General features: G+C 33.2%; 2 protein-coding genes across 5 annotated transcripts; both read right to left on the bottom strand.

Moving 5' to 3' along the window:
• Nucleotides 1-4,435: 4,435 nt before the first annotated feature.
• LOC111007109 (uncharacterized) lies at nucleotides 4,436-11,597 on the bottom strand. 4 transcript variants are annotated; one of them, XM_022279306.2, is made up of 6 exons: nucleotides 11,217-11,597; nucleotides 10,872-11,105; nucleotides 9,257-10,495; nucleotides 5,722-6,846; nucleotides 5,486-5,581; nucleotides 4,436-4,765 (listed from the first exon to the last, which is right to left on the bottom strand). In XM_022279306.2, exons 1-4 carry the CDS (start codon nucleotides 11,516-11,518, stop codon nucleotides 6,267-6,269), a joined length of 2,355 nt encoding a protein of 784 aa, XP_022134998.1. In that variant the 5' UTR covers nucleotides 11,519-11,597; the 3' UTR covers nucleotides 4,436-4,765; nucleotides 5,486-5,581; nucleotides 5,722-6,266. The 4 variants fall into 4 exon arrangements, with proteins under 4 accessions (XP_022134998.1, XP_087981122.1, XP_087981120.1 ...); XM_088124996.1 differs by having other exon boundaries at nucleotides 4,921-5,581; XM_088124994.1 differs by having other exon boundaries at nucleotides 5,693-6,846.
• An 846-nt stretch (nucleotides 11,598-12,443) lies between these two features.
• Nucleotides 12,444-15,262, bottom strand: LOC111007397 (Glutaredoxin family protein). Its single transcript, XM_022279750.2, has 4 exons — nucleotides 14,980-15,262; nucleotides 14,639-14,712; nucleotides 13,155-13,253; nucleotides 12,444-12,774 (listed from the first exon to the last, which is right to left on the bottom strand). The coding sequence occupies exons 1-4, from the start codon at nucleotides 15,144-15,146 to the stop codon at nucleotides 12,698-12,700; spliced, it is 417 nt and encodes a 138-aa protein (XP_022135442.1). The 5' UTR covers nucleotides 15,147-15,262; the 3' UTR covers nucleotides 12,444-12,697.
• Between the last annotated feature and the right edge of the window lie 1,951 nt (nucleotides 15,263-17,213).

Genomic DNA, 17,213 nt, shown 5'->3' on the forward strand with positions numbered 1-17,213 from the left:
TCAGTTGTGGTGTTTCGGGATTTAATTATTGGGTTTTATGAATGAGTTTGTGAAGTGAAAGTTCTTTAAAAAATGAAAAAGAAAAAGAAAAAAGTAATGACTTTTGGGAATGAGAATAAAAAAAAAAGGAAAAAAAAATCAAAAAATTTGAAAGAGTAAAGGCATACGTTAGAATCTGACTCCTAAGACGAAACCAAAATCTTCCTTAAATGCATTTGGACCCAATATCCATGTTTGACTTTTTGTTTTTGTTTTTTTTTTTTTTACAAAAAGAGATTTATTCTCTCGTTACTTATTTCTTTTAATTTATTATTGGGTTTTTTAATCACTTTCTTTTTTTTGTCATTGAGCATTTCCAATGCATTTCTCATGCATGGCACAATTTTATTTTATTTTTTTCTAAAAACCGCCAGGAATACGCGAACCTTTCCGACTTTTATTAAAAAATATCGAGAAAAAAACGTTTTCTAAAAATGTCGGGAGAAAGTAGACATATCCCGACGATTATATTCGTCGAGATCATAAAAGCGAGAGAACAAGTTTCAAATATATATTTTTTATATTTTTTAAATTGTTTTTAAAGCAACGTTAAATTTTATCAACAAAAAGCTGAAAATAAGATGATTTTAGGAACTGCCTAATAGATTCAAAAAATTAAAGGAAAAAAAAACTAGGATCCTTAATTATTAAGTTTAAACTTGAAATGTCGTATCTAATAGATTTCTAAACAAATATTTGATTTCAGAGATGTATTAAGCTAAAACATAATCCTGAAAGTTCAAGGATAAAATTGGTAATATAGTTATATCTAACACAATATTAATTAATATCTTAATCAATAAGGTCGAGACTAATTCTATCCTTAGATTTCAAGTATTTTTCTTATTTCAACATCGATCAATGATTTCATCAAGTCATCAAGCAAAATGATAAAAGAAGAAAGAAAAAAAGCTAATGAAATTCATATGATTTAGATTCATAAAATGAATAGCAAAATGAAAGAGTTTAATTTGTGTGAAATATTTAGTTGGTTGAGTCATGATTTCACATTCACAAGAATGGTTTTTTTTTCTTCTCCAATTTAATTTGTAAGCGTTTCCACATAATTGGGTTTGAAGAAGAAGAAAAAAAAAAGTTTTCAATTTCAACAGTTTCAAAATAAAAGAAGAAAACTGCCAAATTTATGTGTGTGTGTGTTTTTGTTTTGACTGAAAAATCAGTCTCTTTTCTTGCTTTGAAACTGACCAATTTCAATAATTCAATTATAGCTTTTGATGGAGTTTGTTTTAGATTAATTAATGGATTCAACTTTCAACTCCAAATATGGTTTTGGTTTCATTCATGGACAGAACAAACCCCTTCTTCTTTTATTATTATTTTTTTTTTCAAATTTGAAACTTGTTTTTTTGCCAATGATCATTGCTCTGATTATGCTCGCATTTTCTTAGACATGTCTCTCTAATTTTGGAACGAAAAATAAAGACACCTCTCCTTTCACCATCTCTTGATCTAAATTTTCAAGTTGATTTATAATGCATAATTATTTTATTTTTTACCTAAGTATATGATATTAAGGTTAGAAATATCTTAATAGGTTGCCATGAGTCTCGCTCAATTAATCAATATATTAATAGGATTTTGAAGATTATCGAAGGTTCAAATCTTCCTTCTTCTTTGTATAAATTAAAAATATATATATGTGAATCTTAATTATCAATAGATACAATTTGTTTAATTATAATTAAATAATTAATTAGGATGAAACTACTAAAAAAATTTATGGCAAGACAAACTTATTAAAAAGAAGGTCAATAGCATGAAAATGATTCTCCCTCGTTTTTAGTTTAACAACATGTGGTGGGAATTCGAATCTTCGATTTTGTTAATTGAAAATATATATCTTAGTATTAATACTAAGATATATAATCTCTCTTTCACCAATATTATCGTTAATTGTTATTTAATTATACTTTTTCTAACTCTTATTTTGACTTATTAAAAATATTCTTGATTTGAAATTAAAAAAACATACACAATGAAAAGATTTATGCAAAAAATTTTAAAACGGGACGAGGCGTAAACGAAAACACGGATGAATATTTCTAAAGAAATCATAAAAGTAAAAAATTTAAAATAGATATTCAACTTAAAAATAACATCACACTTTAAATTTTAAATAACTTTAAAACTATCCTTCAAAAAAAAAAAAAGTTACAAAATCCTTCTATTAATATTATTGTTTTGTTGGCATTTTTTTAAATATTTTTATAGTATAATATTGATATTAATTAACACAAGGTCATATCGATCATAATATTAATATATCTAACAAAAATTTAATTTTTTTGATATTTACTAAGAGATTTAGAATTTACTAGGGGTGTACATGGATCGGGTTAGAAGGAATTTTGATATATAGGAATCGTCGGGTTTAAATTTGGATGGTCAACCCAATCTAACCCAACCCAGTATTTTCGGGTTGGGTTGTCGGTTTGTGTTTCTTTTTACTTTTTATTTTTAATTATCACGGTGGCGATGGGGAGTTAGGATTAAAACTTAATGGACGGTTGAGATTAAGATAAAAAAATGGAAGAAGATAATATGAAAACCTTAAATGAAAGACGATGATTAACATTAAATGGAAGGTAACATTGAAGATAAATATATTATTTTATATATAATTAAGAAAAATACACATATATGCATAAATTCTAGTTGGATTGAGTTGACCCGATTTTTTAAAGATTGAACTCGAGATCCAACCCAACTCGATTTGGATTGGATTCGTCGGGTTGTCGGATTTTTTGAACACCCCTACAATTTACGAACAAGATTTGGAGAGTAGAAAAGTTAAAAATAATAGGATGGCCGGAAATGGAACAGAGAATGCATGAAATTAGATTTTAAGAAAAAGTAGTATTATACGGTTCAAAATGAAAGATGTGATGTTTTTTTTTTTTTTGTCTTTTTTTAAATTTGAAGATGTGATGTTTGGTTCTTCAACTATGTTTTTAGAAACCAATTAAATTCCTTCTAATCACAATACTAATTTTGAAAGACAAGAATATCCAGAGATAAATAATGCTTATAAAAGCTATTCAACGTCGAAAAACAAACGGTAACCTTGAGCACAATTTGATTAGTCAAATTAGTAATATGTTTGATAAGCCATAATTCGAATCCCGAGTCCAATTTAGTTGGAGCAACTAATGTTGAATGCGCACGACCACAGCTCGTTGATAGGAAAAGTTATGGTTTGAACTATGTTCTAGGAAAAGCTATGGTTTGAACTATGTTCAAGTTGACCCTTGTGATATAATCAAGATTTGTCGATGGAAATATCGAAATCTCAATTTCATAAAAATATAAAAAAAATATCGATATTGATTGATATTTCTATAAAAATTAGATAAATTAAAAAAAATCATGAGAAATATTTAAATTAACAAATAAACATGTTTATATTTCTTAGTATGTTAAAAATAATTAATATTAATATTGTGTATATGTTAATGACATTTTATTGATATTTTTTCTATTTGTCATTTTGTAATATGACAAAATTATCGATTTACCTATCATGTTGATGTCAAGCCCATAGATACATAAAAGTGTCGATGGAAATGTTGACGTGTCGACGGATATTTAATACCATGAATCTAACTAGTTCAAACAACGGATGAAGTAAGCATTTGAAATGCCAAGACGAGCATGCTCAATAATAATTGACATATATCTTCAATCAAGAGATTACGAGTTTGATCCCCACCCCACATGTTATACTAAGTTTATAATGTTATAACTATTTGAGCTAAGGTCAAGTTAGCTGAACGGGTTAACCATCGAAGTAAAGTTATTATAGGCATGAAAACTATGGGATAAGATCTCAAAAGCATAAAATTCCCTGGGTCAACTTTAAAATTAGAATCCAAGGTAGACTTGATAATATTTGCAATTACATTTGATTAAAATTTTTATTTCCCAACTCCAACTCACTTTGTAAAAGTGATCTAATCTTATTTTCTCCACAAAAAGAAAAGATATTGAATAAATAATCATTTAAAAATGGAATATAATCATACATGCACAATAGGGTATTGTTTTTTGAACTATGCATAGATCCGCGAAAATTGCAGAAAATTCATTCATCTTTGAGCTTAAGAATCCAATACCAAAGTTATACAAAGCGTATTGATACCACCTAAATATTATAAAAAGTTTTAAAAAGTTTTAAGAACTAAAACAAAATATTAAAAATTCAAGAATCAAAATTAAATAAACTTGAATAAATTTCAAACCTAAATTTTACATAAAAGTCATCCTGGTCATTCTATAATTCATTCCCACACCCCCAAATAATTCCCAAAAAGATCAAATCAGAAGTTCTCTATTATAATTCAGACCCCATTATAAATAGAAATATAGAACGTCAATCTTTCACAAGAATGTCGATATCTATCTATTATATCAGATAAGTCTTGTCATTAGAGTAAGAAATTACAGTATCACAAAAGAATGCAATTTCAAAATTCCAGATCTGAACTACTCACATTCATAGAAAGAAAACAAAAAGAAGTCATGTCATGAAGCAAGAATTGAAGACACTTATATTAATCACCCGATTAATTCACATTACCATACCACTTCCCTTTCAAATCATTTGTCACAGGGAATCCCCAGTGTAGCCATCGGTGATGTTAAAATCAATCATGTCCAAAAGCTGTAAGATGCACCTCCTCCTCCTCCTCCTCCAGTTGCCGGCCACCTGCAGTAGAAAAAGCTCCAAGGAAATCAGACACGTTTACGTACAAATTTACAAGCTTTACAATCTGGGCAGATACATCTCACGTATCACAACAAAATTCGAGAAATTTTGACCAAAAAATTGTGTATAAGTTGAAAAGGGCCAATAATTTATACCAGAAATGTACAGGAAAGTGGTAGATACATAACCCCCCTTAACGGATGGGAATCCAAATATAGCAGTTGGGTAAAAAGATGATCTAGAGATGGAGGGAGATGGCATCTAGCATCCAATGCCCCGAAGGCTGAAACTGACAGGATAAGAGAGAGGAGAGAGAGAGTCAAAGGGTAAAAAAACCAAATGGGAGTCCTTAATGAGGACAAAACAGGGATGAATGATTCGGGCATGAGTGGTTCTGTTTGGCATGGAACAAACACGTGAAATTTTAACATCAGTTAAGTCGGCCAAAAGAGTGTAAATGGCTTGAGGACGGAGGTAGTTATCCGGGATTCTTGGTTGGTATTGGGTCTATTTCATTTTGAATTAGCAACAAAATCACAAGCATGGGCTGGTCTTTGTCTCCCTTCCGCCATGGATCAATAATTGATTCTCTCTCTCTCTCCAAAGGAGTATGCATAAAAAGCTCCCTCTCTATATATTTCTGCAAACCCATCTCTTTCCATCCCAAGATAACCTGTGATCTTTATTTGAGCAGATAAAGTCAGGAAATGAGACCCTCACATTTTATTTTCTTTTGCCTTCTCTTTACTGCCTTCTATCTTCTTTCGGTGGATCGTTTTCATTCTCCACCTCAACTTTCCGCCTCTGCAAGAAGACCTGCAAGAAAGTACCTTGGTACATCATTTTCCAATCCCGAATCTGAATATCGCAAAGTTAAGGTGGGATAAAGAAACAGTAGCTTTTCTTTTTTTTTTTTTTGAGTCTTACAAGTAACTTGCCAATGGATTCCACCACACCTATCATGCACCTTCTCATGTGATTATGGATGTGCCAAAATGCAGGTTCACAAAGATAATAGACCGTCTGCGGAAGGAATTTCCTCCAACATGCCTGGATATGAAGCAAGTGTTGATAATTTGGGTGAATTTGTCTACCACATCGACTATCATGGAGTGACAACGCATCCAAATCCAACCCCAAAACATCCGTAGCCATAGGCTACGTATCAACTTTTAAGATGGGATGAACTATTCATACATGTACTGCACTACATTTAGACTCTTTTTTAAGATTAAATAATACTCTTATTTGTTTTCACTATCTAGCAATGCTTGTCTTTTTCCATGCAACAACTATAAACAAGGTAAAACCTTGCCCCAAACCAGCACCCAGTAATATACTCTCTAGCCTCTGGAGTTATCAAATACCAGAGAATCATTGCAGATAAGTCAACTTCAGAACTTGCTTGAGCTCACCACTCGCCAAAATCTACATGAACCTGAATTACTTGAAATAGTAAATGTAGTTGGGAAAGAACAAGGAACATTAGATCACTCGTAGTTCAATGCAAAGAAATCATTCCAGTCATATATTGACTTCTGACCTTGCTATACCTCTCCAGCAACTTTTTATAGCACTCCACAGCATTCTCAAATCGCACCTCACTGCAAAATCTGGACTTTACCTCCATAAATGTATTTTCTACCTTCTCTTTGTAATTAACACAAATAGAAAACAGATCTCTTATACCAATTGAAGGCATAGTCCACTTATCTTCTTTGGTTCTTTCTTTTCCATCTACATTAAGAAGCCTAAGCCATCTCATCCGATGGAAGGGATCTTCATCTTTCTCAACTGCAATTTCTATACTAGAAATCACTTCCAAGAATTTTGACTCTCTACTGATTTTATCTATCAATCTATTGAAAATAGTCTTCTGGTTCAGGTCAGGCCTATTATCAGTATCCGAAGGCAAAGAAATTGCTGCTACCAAGCAAGCCTTCCGAAAGTTATGATCAGAGATACTGATTAACCCAATTGCAAAGTGCAACAGTTCTATAGACATAGCTCCAAGTGAAGTATCATATTGCTTTGGGTTATCATTCCAACTATAGATAGCAATGTGAACAAATCCTTCCCACCTGAAGAAGGACAAAAAGGTCAAAACAAAGTAAATAAAAGATAAATTTAGACCAGTCAACTTACTTACATCCTTGAGAATTTTAAATTTCAATAAATTTTCTCTAAAAATTTCTAAATATAGAAAGCAGGATTTCAATGTTCAATTTTTTTCAAGTAATCTGGTATTTGCCTTACTCCATACTAGATCTTAAAAAGTTAACCGTTCTGGCAACAGGCAACCTAAGGCAGCTACAGTTACAGAAAAAGTCTCATAAAACAAATAAAAGATTTTGCATAAAAACATGTAGGTACAATAATAACTATGTAAAATGCACCTGCATGTGAACTTAACTACCATAAATCTTTGCACAACCTGGAACTAGCAATACTATTTTAGGCTTTTACAGTGACACTGATCCATCGATGAAAATTAACTTTGGCATGAACACAAGACATAAAATAGTCGAAATATAAATGATAACGATCATAATGATATATTACTTTCTTGGTTAAAAATCATCCCCGTACAAAACTAACTAATCATATGAAGGTCCTCACTATAGGACACTTCTATAAGCACAATAGCTGTCTGATTAAGCCCCACGGGGTCCACAAATTCAAAGTCCAATTTTAGAAAAACGGAGAATCCAACATGCATTATGGGCACTTGTGAACAAATAGCCATCATCATTGCGATGAAAACCTGATTTTCCAGAAGCATTGGGTCCAAAAAGTTGTTTGTGTCCCATGGAAACATGTCAAGGTTCCATACTTTACTAAAAGTATGTTGGTCACAGCACATGACTTGTTCCAGAGTTGGTTAGACTGTAAAATATATTGGCCTGTTCAAAAGAAAACTTCAAAATAAAATTGGAAAATTTATTTATCCTATTTGCCTCAAATTTGAAGCTTGAGAAAAAAAGGACCATGTTATTTTGAAAACGAATTATCATTACTGGTGATGTAATTATGCGACGGTGAAGGTGTTTCAGCCATCACTCGCTGAACATCTGATTACAACAGGGTAATACTATTGATTCTTTACAAGAAAGCAAAGGCCACTGCTAGAGTCGAATGAAGACCAGTTCATACGTTGAATATAATATCAGCTAATTTAAATATGGGCCACAACCATTATAACTGGAAATTCTTGTTCATAAAAAAGCTTCAAGTGTCAGGATGGGATGTACATGTAACCAGAAATGCTAATTAATAATCAACATGTAATTACGACTGAGGAGAACACTGCAGTAAACTGTATTACAGGAATGCTCTGAGCACATACATGATACGACAGAACAGATGTAAGGTGATTGTATTATCAGTGTTTGGCGTATGCCACTCTCACTATCAACATAATTATTAAGCACGGGTGCATCACTGTGTACAAAAACATGTTCATTCTTACTCATTTCTATGTCATACCATCAATCCTATAAAAATGAAAATTGATTGATAACCTTCAAAACTTTATGCTAGTATCCATTTAGGCATTTTCAAAAAGATGACATCTTAATGACTAGTAAATTTAACAGATCAAAATCAACACTCAATTCTCTCGGGATAGAAATAGATAAAATCTTCATAATGAACATTACAAATTTGCAATCAACACTATAAAGTAGAACATATTCAAAGATACGTCTTAAACAATTGGAAAGCACCAACTCCTGATGATCTCATCCAAAATATCTATCATGTCAATTGGTAAACTGATGGGACCCTAAAGACAACAATTGTAGTGAGGTAAACTAACAGAAAACCTCTCAACGTCTCCACTCAGGAGTTGTACCAAGTAACATTGCACCCTAATGTTTTCCTCCTAGTGCTGTAACTTTCTAATAATTCACCAAAAATAGTAAGAAATTGGCAAAATAACCAAATAATTCCAACGGAAATTAAATTGGGACTTCTGAGGAAAAGATTGATTATGATAGGAATCAGTTTCAAGGTTTCATTTTCCATAGTTTTTGGTTCTGATATGATTTGTCATCTGATGCTTGGTAGTGTAACCCAACAAAATCATCATGTTAAAAGAACTATAAAACCATTGTACATCTTCAAGGATACAAGCCAATGCAATTCCATTATCAGTATTTCATATAGAACAAAAGAAAAGTACCAAATCTAGATTTTGTGCATATATATAGGCCCCAGAAATATCATAATTTTTTATATTCACTAAATCTGAAATTGGAAATGACCTTTAACCTTTGTAGATTTTAAAAATTAAAAAAGAAAAATAAAGAAATAAAGGGTAAAAGAGAGATCGAAAGGAAAAGAAGAAGAAGAGAGAGAGAACTAATTGGATATCAATTCCAAGAGATTCTGAATTTAATAACCGAGCTCAAAACTATTTAGGGAACACCTCAAAAAAAACATGACCAATCAAACCATTTAAAATTCAAACAGAAGCTTCGATTTACTTACTCAAAAGGAGGTTCGACCTCAATACCAAAGGTAAGGTGTAGAGAAGACCCATCAGGACCGTCATTTTCAGTACGAGCCTCGTGAAGAAATCCTCTGGGTATATACAATACATCACCTTCCCTGAGCAAAAACTGTCTTCTTACTGCCAATGGATTCTCGATCTCAGAACAATGTTGGGATTCATGAGCATCATACAAGCGAGGTAACCACATCTCTAGCGGACTAAAAACTGTCCACTGCTTGCTTCCAGCAAGCTGGCATACAAACACACAATGGTCATCATAATGACAAGTGAAACCCTGAGAACCTGGAGGTGTCAAGTACATATTAGCACCTACGGATGGTTGACCAAACAGAGATGCTAAAGTATTTGCAATAGCAGCAATCTTCTCATACCGAAATTCCATGCCTCGAAGAGCAATTGTATACCCCTCTTTAAAAGCTTCTTCACATTTGAGTGCATCATTTAATTTTAAGAAATGAGGACCCTTTGCGAAGCATGGCTCAAAATTCTCCTGAAAGAAATGTATCTCTCTTTTTGAACACCTATCTGTTCTCAGGACACGTATATCTTGCTGATAAATTAGAGGAAATCCCAATTCATTTTTCACCTCTTCTAAGAAATTATGTATATCTAGTTCATCTGAGGCAATAGGATTACAAGAAACCAATCTTCCAAGCATTGGCGAAAGAAAGGAATCAATAGAGACTACAGATCCCATGAATGATCTGATAATATCAGCTTCTTCATTCATGGTTCTTGAGAATTTTTGCATGAGCAATGGTGATGCTTCCCAGTGGTTTAACATGAATTCTTCAAATTTTGACCCACTTAAACCAAATAAAGTTTTCACCTCCTTCACCGGTATTAGTCTGCTAACTTGATCAGTACTAATTGAAAGCCTAAAAATACTGACGGCCAGATCATTGGTGCTAATTTTGCTTATATCAAATTTCTCCTGCAAGCTGCACTGGAAACTGTTGATTAGCACCATTTTATTACGGACTTCTATCCACTGATTTTTCAAAAATGCCAAGAACATTTGTGAGCAGTATCTTGGTATCTTTTCCAAATGCTTGAAATGGCAAGTGTTAAGGAGAACTATAGCTGCATTAAGAATTAATATTGAAAGCTCATCTCCTCTAAATCCTGCCTTCAGGGTCGCAAAATTTTCATTATATACGGTGCCTACAGAAACTGACATCTCTGAAGAGGCTGAAACCTGCAGAAATGCAGACCTGATAAATATTAAGTCAAGTTATCCAAGAAAATACACCGAACTTGTAAAGACGTTAAATGGATTTAACTAGCATTCGCTGCGAAGACCGCCACACCACCAACTGGCGATGCATTTTTCTCTCTCTCTCTCTCAGAAAGTGGTTATATGTATCAAATTAATCATATTTGAATTGAATTATAGCATCAAAAAGTTCTATCAGCCACCATATCCCCTTTTCACTGCGTTCGTTTTGAAATCCAAAGATACAAAATCAAAAAGAAGAAGATACTTAAGTTCAAAGCATTGCACCATATGAGACGAAATAACCAAGAAAGATAGAAGGGAACATGGGGAGTCAGAGTTTGAGTCAATAGCAATAAACAGTAAACACTCACATAAGACGCTCGATGGCAGATACCTCCACCAAGCTCCGTCGCCCAAACGACGTCGTGGACAAATCCAGAACAGCATTACAAGCAGCCAACGCAACCGTTCTATTCGAGCACGCCAAGGCAGAGATCAAAGCCTTCAGAACCGCGTCATCGGAAGCAATCTCTTCATTCACACGGAGCGAGAGGAGCGAAGCAGCGCCCACAATCTCGGCGGCACGAGAAGCAATTCCTGGGCGCCTGAAACAGGAGGAAAGAAAAAAAAAAACAAATTAAGAAACAACGCAAGAGTATAGATAATCCAAGTGGGGCAGCTAAAATGCAAAAGCATTGAAGAAAGAGGTGGGTTACCGGGAGAGGATGAGGAGAGGGAGTAGAGAGAGAATGGGAGGCGGCAGAGTTTGTAAGGGGCGGGGAGACTGTGGAAAAACAGCGAGACGGAGCTCGGCCAAGCATTTGGAAATCAAGGAGACGGAGCAGGGATTGCGAGGGCTGGAGACGGCGGCGAGTAGAAGAGAGAAAGTAGAATCGATTTCGAAGTTGCAATTGGAATTGGAATTGGATTGTCTCTTCCGTTTGCTCCTCGAGCTCGAACTGGAAGTAGAGATGTGGATGTCGCCATCGCCACAGAGCTTCTTCTTCTGCTGCTCCATTTACGCACCCTGCGAATTGTGTACTCCCTCGCCGGAATCTCGCGCGCGCTGCTCACCCCTTTTTCTTTATTTTTTTTTTCTTTTTTAAGATTTGTCGTTTATGAGAAATAAAACAAAATGTTTAAATAAATTTGTTTCTTTTTTACCTTTTTTTTAAAGGTTTTATTTTATTTTGATTCTTAGTGTTGAAAAAATATATTTATTTTGAATTTTTTATATTTAAATTCTTGAACTCTCCATAAATAATTATATTTGATCCTTAAAAGTATTATATTATATCGATTATCTAACATTATCTTAAATAACATAGATGTGGTAATAGAAGTGTACACTGTACATTGGATGAGACTTGCCAACAAAATAATTACAAAAATCAAATTTGTTATTTTTTTAATAGTTTATGGGGGAAAATTGAATGAATGTGAAAGTTTTTTTTTTTTCCCCTCAAGTGGAGCAGAAACTCAAACTTGCAATGGAACTATTAAACCAAAATAAAATAAATAAATCAAAAACATATTTTTATTCAATTTTGAATATTCTCGCTCTAATTTGTAATTACCAATCGAACTACCCCTTAACGGTCAATTGCGGTCAATCTATTATACTATAGAAACAATTCTTGAGATATTACCTGAATTTATAAACTATAAACATCTTTTTCTAATTTCTAGGTTTAGATTTAAAAGTGCTTTAAAACTAACTTACCTTTCGGAAGAAAAAAATCAATAAATTGGTTAGAGTCAATTTTATTTAAGTATAAACAATTAGAACCACGTCTCTTTCATTGAGGTAAAATATAAATTTTTAAAACATTGATATCTTAGATTACAAAAACAAAATGACAAATAACTTTTTCTTATTGACAAAGCGACTTAATGAGATTCAATGAAGCAGTTCAATCTATTCCAAAACCTCCTCACAAGAATAGCATCAAGATTTAAAGTATATGATTTTCAGAGGTAATAGTAATCAAAAACATGTTTAGACTACATTAACAATCTAAATAATTCTTATTTATCCGAGAGAGTGAGAGAGAGGGAGGAAAAAAACAGGCTTTGGTGCTCTATTTCCGAGACAAAATACTATCTCGCAGTGTTAAGAGTTACAATTGAGCAGATGATTCAAGCAAAATATATTCTGTAGGTGCAAAGATATCTGCTTACAATTGATGGTTTGATTTCAGAGATCTGCTCTATCCTCTTCCTTAATGCCCAGGAGTTTGCTCAATTTTCCACTCTCATATGCAGCAACAGTATCTGGAAATCAGAGTTTCAATGAGTAGAAAAAAGTACTTTAAAGAAAAGCATATTATGGACGACTAAAGGCCTTGTTAGATAACCCTTTTGTTTTCAGGTGTATGTTTTTTAAAATTATGGTTGTTTGTTTACAATTTCTTTAGTATATTTCCACTCTACTTAAAAACACATGCGAATTCTTAGCCAAATTTTTTTTTTTTTTTAAGTTTTTGTTTTAGTATTTGAAAATTGAATTGAATTTTGAAAATGTTTTAAAACGGTAGATATCAAAGCAAAGAAAAAAATAGTGTTTATAAGCTAAATCTTATTTTAGAAAACAGAAAACCAAAAACAAATTTGTTATTAAACGGGACCTAAGCTGTGAAAGAAGAACCAATTACCATCTGATCCACCTATGTGTTTTCCATCAATGAACACTTGAGGTACAGTGTGCCTTCCAACAAGTTCACCAACAGCATCTTGGATTTCACGTCCATCATCTGTGTGATACAGATCCAAATTCTATGAATAAATTACCTTTAGGATATAAGTAATAGAACAGCACAAGGAAATAACGCTGGATAGAAAAATATATGGAAACAATAGCTGGATATATGTCCACTGATAAGAGTTTTGGCCAGTTGATTTAGAGAATTCATCCAGAGTTTGAATTCTTTCCACCCTTGTCGAAAACGGAAACAAAACAAAACAAGACACCTGCACCGAAACTATAAAGATAAAAAAAGAAGATAAAGCACACAGTACATGAAATAACCAGTCAACCCATTTTCGAGATTTTTTTTCTCAGTGAAAAGACATTTCAAGTAACATTAGTCGGCCATGCTCTTGCACTTTCATTGCTCTTTTCCTCCTTCCTTTACCATATCCTGCTCTTCATCCTCCATAACTTTAACTCTCTAAAGAACACATAAATTAGAAAGAATTGCCTTCCAAGAGGATACACTTCTTAACCAACGGCGAGAGAGAGAGAGATAACTGTGCTGATTAGGCAGGGTAATTTGAAATTTGGATTATTTAAGAATACAGAAACTAAGTAGATAAAAATGCGCAGATAGGCTAAGAATTTTGGACGAAGAGAATATAAGATCCCCAACCAAACATGTTGGTTTGGAAAGCACTTCAAATAGCATCATGTCACTGGACCTGATATACATAAACATTGCACTTGCAGCTTCTTTTTGCAGGTTTTGAATGAAAGAAATCAAATAATTTTTTAGGGTTCTTTTGATTCTTTTAGACAGTGTATGCAAACAACTTCCTTATAGTGCTTAAAACACAAGAAATTATTTTTTAACTACGGCTTATCCATGATCCTTCAAGATTGGGAAGCGCTGAGCTTTTTGTTGGGAGGGGACTTTCTCATCTCATGCCCCTAAGTTGTTCTTTTATTCTTTCTTGTGTTTATAGATTTCGTCTCTTATCCAAAAAAAAATCATTGCACTTGCAGGTATTCAACATTTTAAAAGGTTGAGGCAACCCTCATTTACTAGATGATCCTTATAAATTATGATGAATTAGAAAATAACAAAAATGGAAGGAGAAGAGAGGCAGATGAAGAAAAGGACAATAAAGAGGCTAAGCCATTAAGTTAAGACCTAAGCTTTAAAAATCTCAAATATGCCCATACCAACTGTAATATCACAATCCAAAATTTGCATAATTCGAAGAGAATAAGCCGGAACAATTGACAGGAATCTAGATAAAATGGCTGGGGCCAGAAGACATGAAATAAAGGAAGCAACTAAATATCAAGAAAAAAGTTACTCGGTTTCAATCAAATTTAAGCTAAATTCTGCAGTAAATAAGAGTGTTGTTATTGTTAATTTTCATAACATGGCAACAAGAAGACAGATTAAGCAAGTACCTCTCCGATCCAGCTCAACAACATGAGGAACTTTCTTCAATTCCTCGAAAACAGCTTTTGCCCTTCTACAGTACCTGCATTGCACAATCAACAAAATTCAACAACCGGAATTCCAAAATTCGAATTCGTCATTGGTAGAAGCCGAAATCCCCTTTCAATCCATCCATCAATCCTCGATCTGCTTCTAATTGCAGCGTAACAAGATTAAAACAATTGAAGACATAGCCACCGCAGTGTAAGAGGAGAACAACGAAATTCGACTTTAAGAAACGAGACTAATAGATCCATGTTCGAAATGAATAAACAGATTGAGATAAGAAAGAGAGGGAGATTGAAAATACGGGCAATAGGACTTGGAGAAGATGACGATCTGATGCGACGCGATGGTCTTCTTGACGAAGAGCGATTCGGGGGAAGACGAGGCCCCGCATAAAGACGCCGCCGCCATGGCGCACATCACAGCTGCTGATACCGTTAGCATCTTCCTCACATTCACCGTCGCCGCCATCGATCCAACTTTCGATCAATCTCTAAGCTCGTAAGAGATGAACTAGGGAAGAAAATTACTGAAATTCAGAATCCTTAGAATATTCAGACGTCTTTTCTTTTTTTTTTTTTCATTTTTTAACTTCATAAAATATTTTTTTCTTGATCTTGTATTTCCAAATATAGCAAAAGTTCAAGATTTTATTTATTTACTTATTTATTTTTTGAAACGAAGTTCAACATTTTATTAAAGAAAAAAAAAACTTAAAACAAATCATGGTCGACCTAAAATATAACCAAACTTATACTATATATGAAAAATAAAACTACGTACTTAAAAATACATGAACCACGTCTCCCAAAATTATACTCAATACAGGTAATATAATTTTTTATTTTTATATTTTTGATATAGTGTTAATTAACAAAATTACTTTAAAAGATATTTAAGGTTTTCGATAAGTCCTTTTACTTTATTAAATTGATTAAAAAGAATTGGGTGATTGATTGTGATTGTTAACTTTCAATGCATGAAATTATTAAGAAAATGGAATCGACATCGACACGAGGAATAAATCGACATTTCCTACAAAATACGAAAAACATCAACAAAATGTCACTAATATATAAATAATATTAATATTAATTATTTTCAACACTTATTTAGAAATAGGAAAATATTTATTTGTTAATTTAAATATTTTTATGATTTTTTAATTTCTTTAATTTTTACAGAAATATCCATCAACATCGACATTTTATCATATTTCCATAAAATTGAGACCTCGATATTTCCATCGACATCGACATTTAAAATCTTGATGAAAATTGACGGGCGACATATTTAATTAGCAGAATTTGATTTTTAAAAAAAATTAAAATCATCAACCTACTAAATATTAAAATTCTTAAAAAAGAAAATGTCAGAATCTCCCTTGGAAGGTAAAGCGCACACAATGGGCTAGGGTTTGCCCTAATTTGCCTCTTACTAGCTCCAAGAAAACTCTAAAGACAGGCCTAGATCATCCATACTAACAGACTTTTGAATAGTAAGATTCAAAATCAACAAGGTGATTGCCACAATCGTTTGTATGCAAAGGTCTCTTAAGCAATCGCACGGTGGAAAATAAAATGATCGAGCAATGACAACCGTAAAATGACCTGTTATTTGAAGAAAGCATTATAACTAACTAGCCACTAGAGTCTAGCTTCGTAACACCAAAAATGTATAGGCCTTAACAAGTGATTCACTGAATCAAATTGACAAGATCAACAAAACACGATGTGTAAAGCGCTGCACATATACTACACTTGAATTTCCATGAGAACTCTTTTCAAGTCCATTCAGTCTTCTGTTCAACTACATGGATGAGCATTGCATCCAAACTCCAAACACATCGGTTCTTCCCCACGGAGTTATTGCCTTGAAGACTTAACATAAACTTCACCAACCGCCCATCCTTGATGCCTCTAAACTCAATTTAATTGACAATGCCACAAAACTAACCCATCAGATGTTAATTTCTCATCTACTAAGCCCTACTGCTGGCTTCAGATATCAAAAATCAGTATTAACTTTTCCTATCTCCTCCTTCAACACGTGATCGTTTTGACACGATCCAATTCAAGCTTCCTGTCTACACTACTACAGCGCTCCAATCTCACAAATGAACACTCCAAATATCTGGGTACATATTGTTGAAGAAACTCCTCACATTGAGCCCGTAGATAGCTAACTAAAAGGATTAAGAAAAACTAAGAGGATAAGAATAGGTTATCTCCAACACATAATAGGAAACTTGATCAGAAACACTCTATCAGTATCAACCGATAAAAGAAAGAGTTAGCTTCTCTCTCATTATCATTAAGAAGGAAATTTTCATGCTATGGTCTATAATTATTTGAATAGCACGTTCAAGAAATGTTCAAAGTGATCCTAGATGAAATGAGTAAAAAGGCAAAGGGCACAACGTAACCGCATATGATCGACATCCTTTCCTCGAATAAATAATGCACTAATGAAGGAACGAGGAGTGTCACCATCAAGCTATAAGGCTAAGCAGGGCAGGGGATGTTGAATCAAAAGTTC

Source organism: Momordica charantia, assembly GCF_013281855.1.
Source record: "Momordica charantia cultivar OHB3-1 chromosome 6 unlocalized genomic scaffold, Mcharantia_2.0 BLBB01000006.1, whole genome shotgun sequence".
Classification (NCBI taxonomy): Eukaryota; Viridiplantae; Streptophyta; class Magnoliopsida; order Cucurbitales; family Cucurbitaceae; genus Momordica; species Momordica charantia.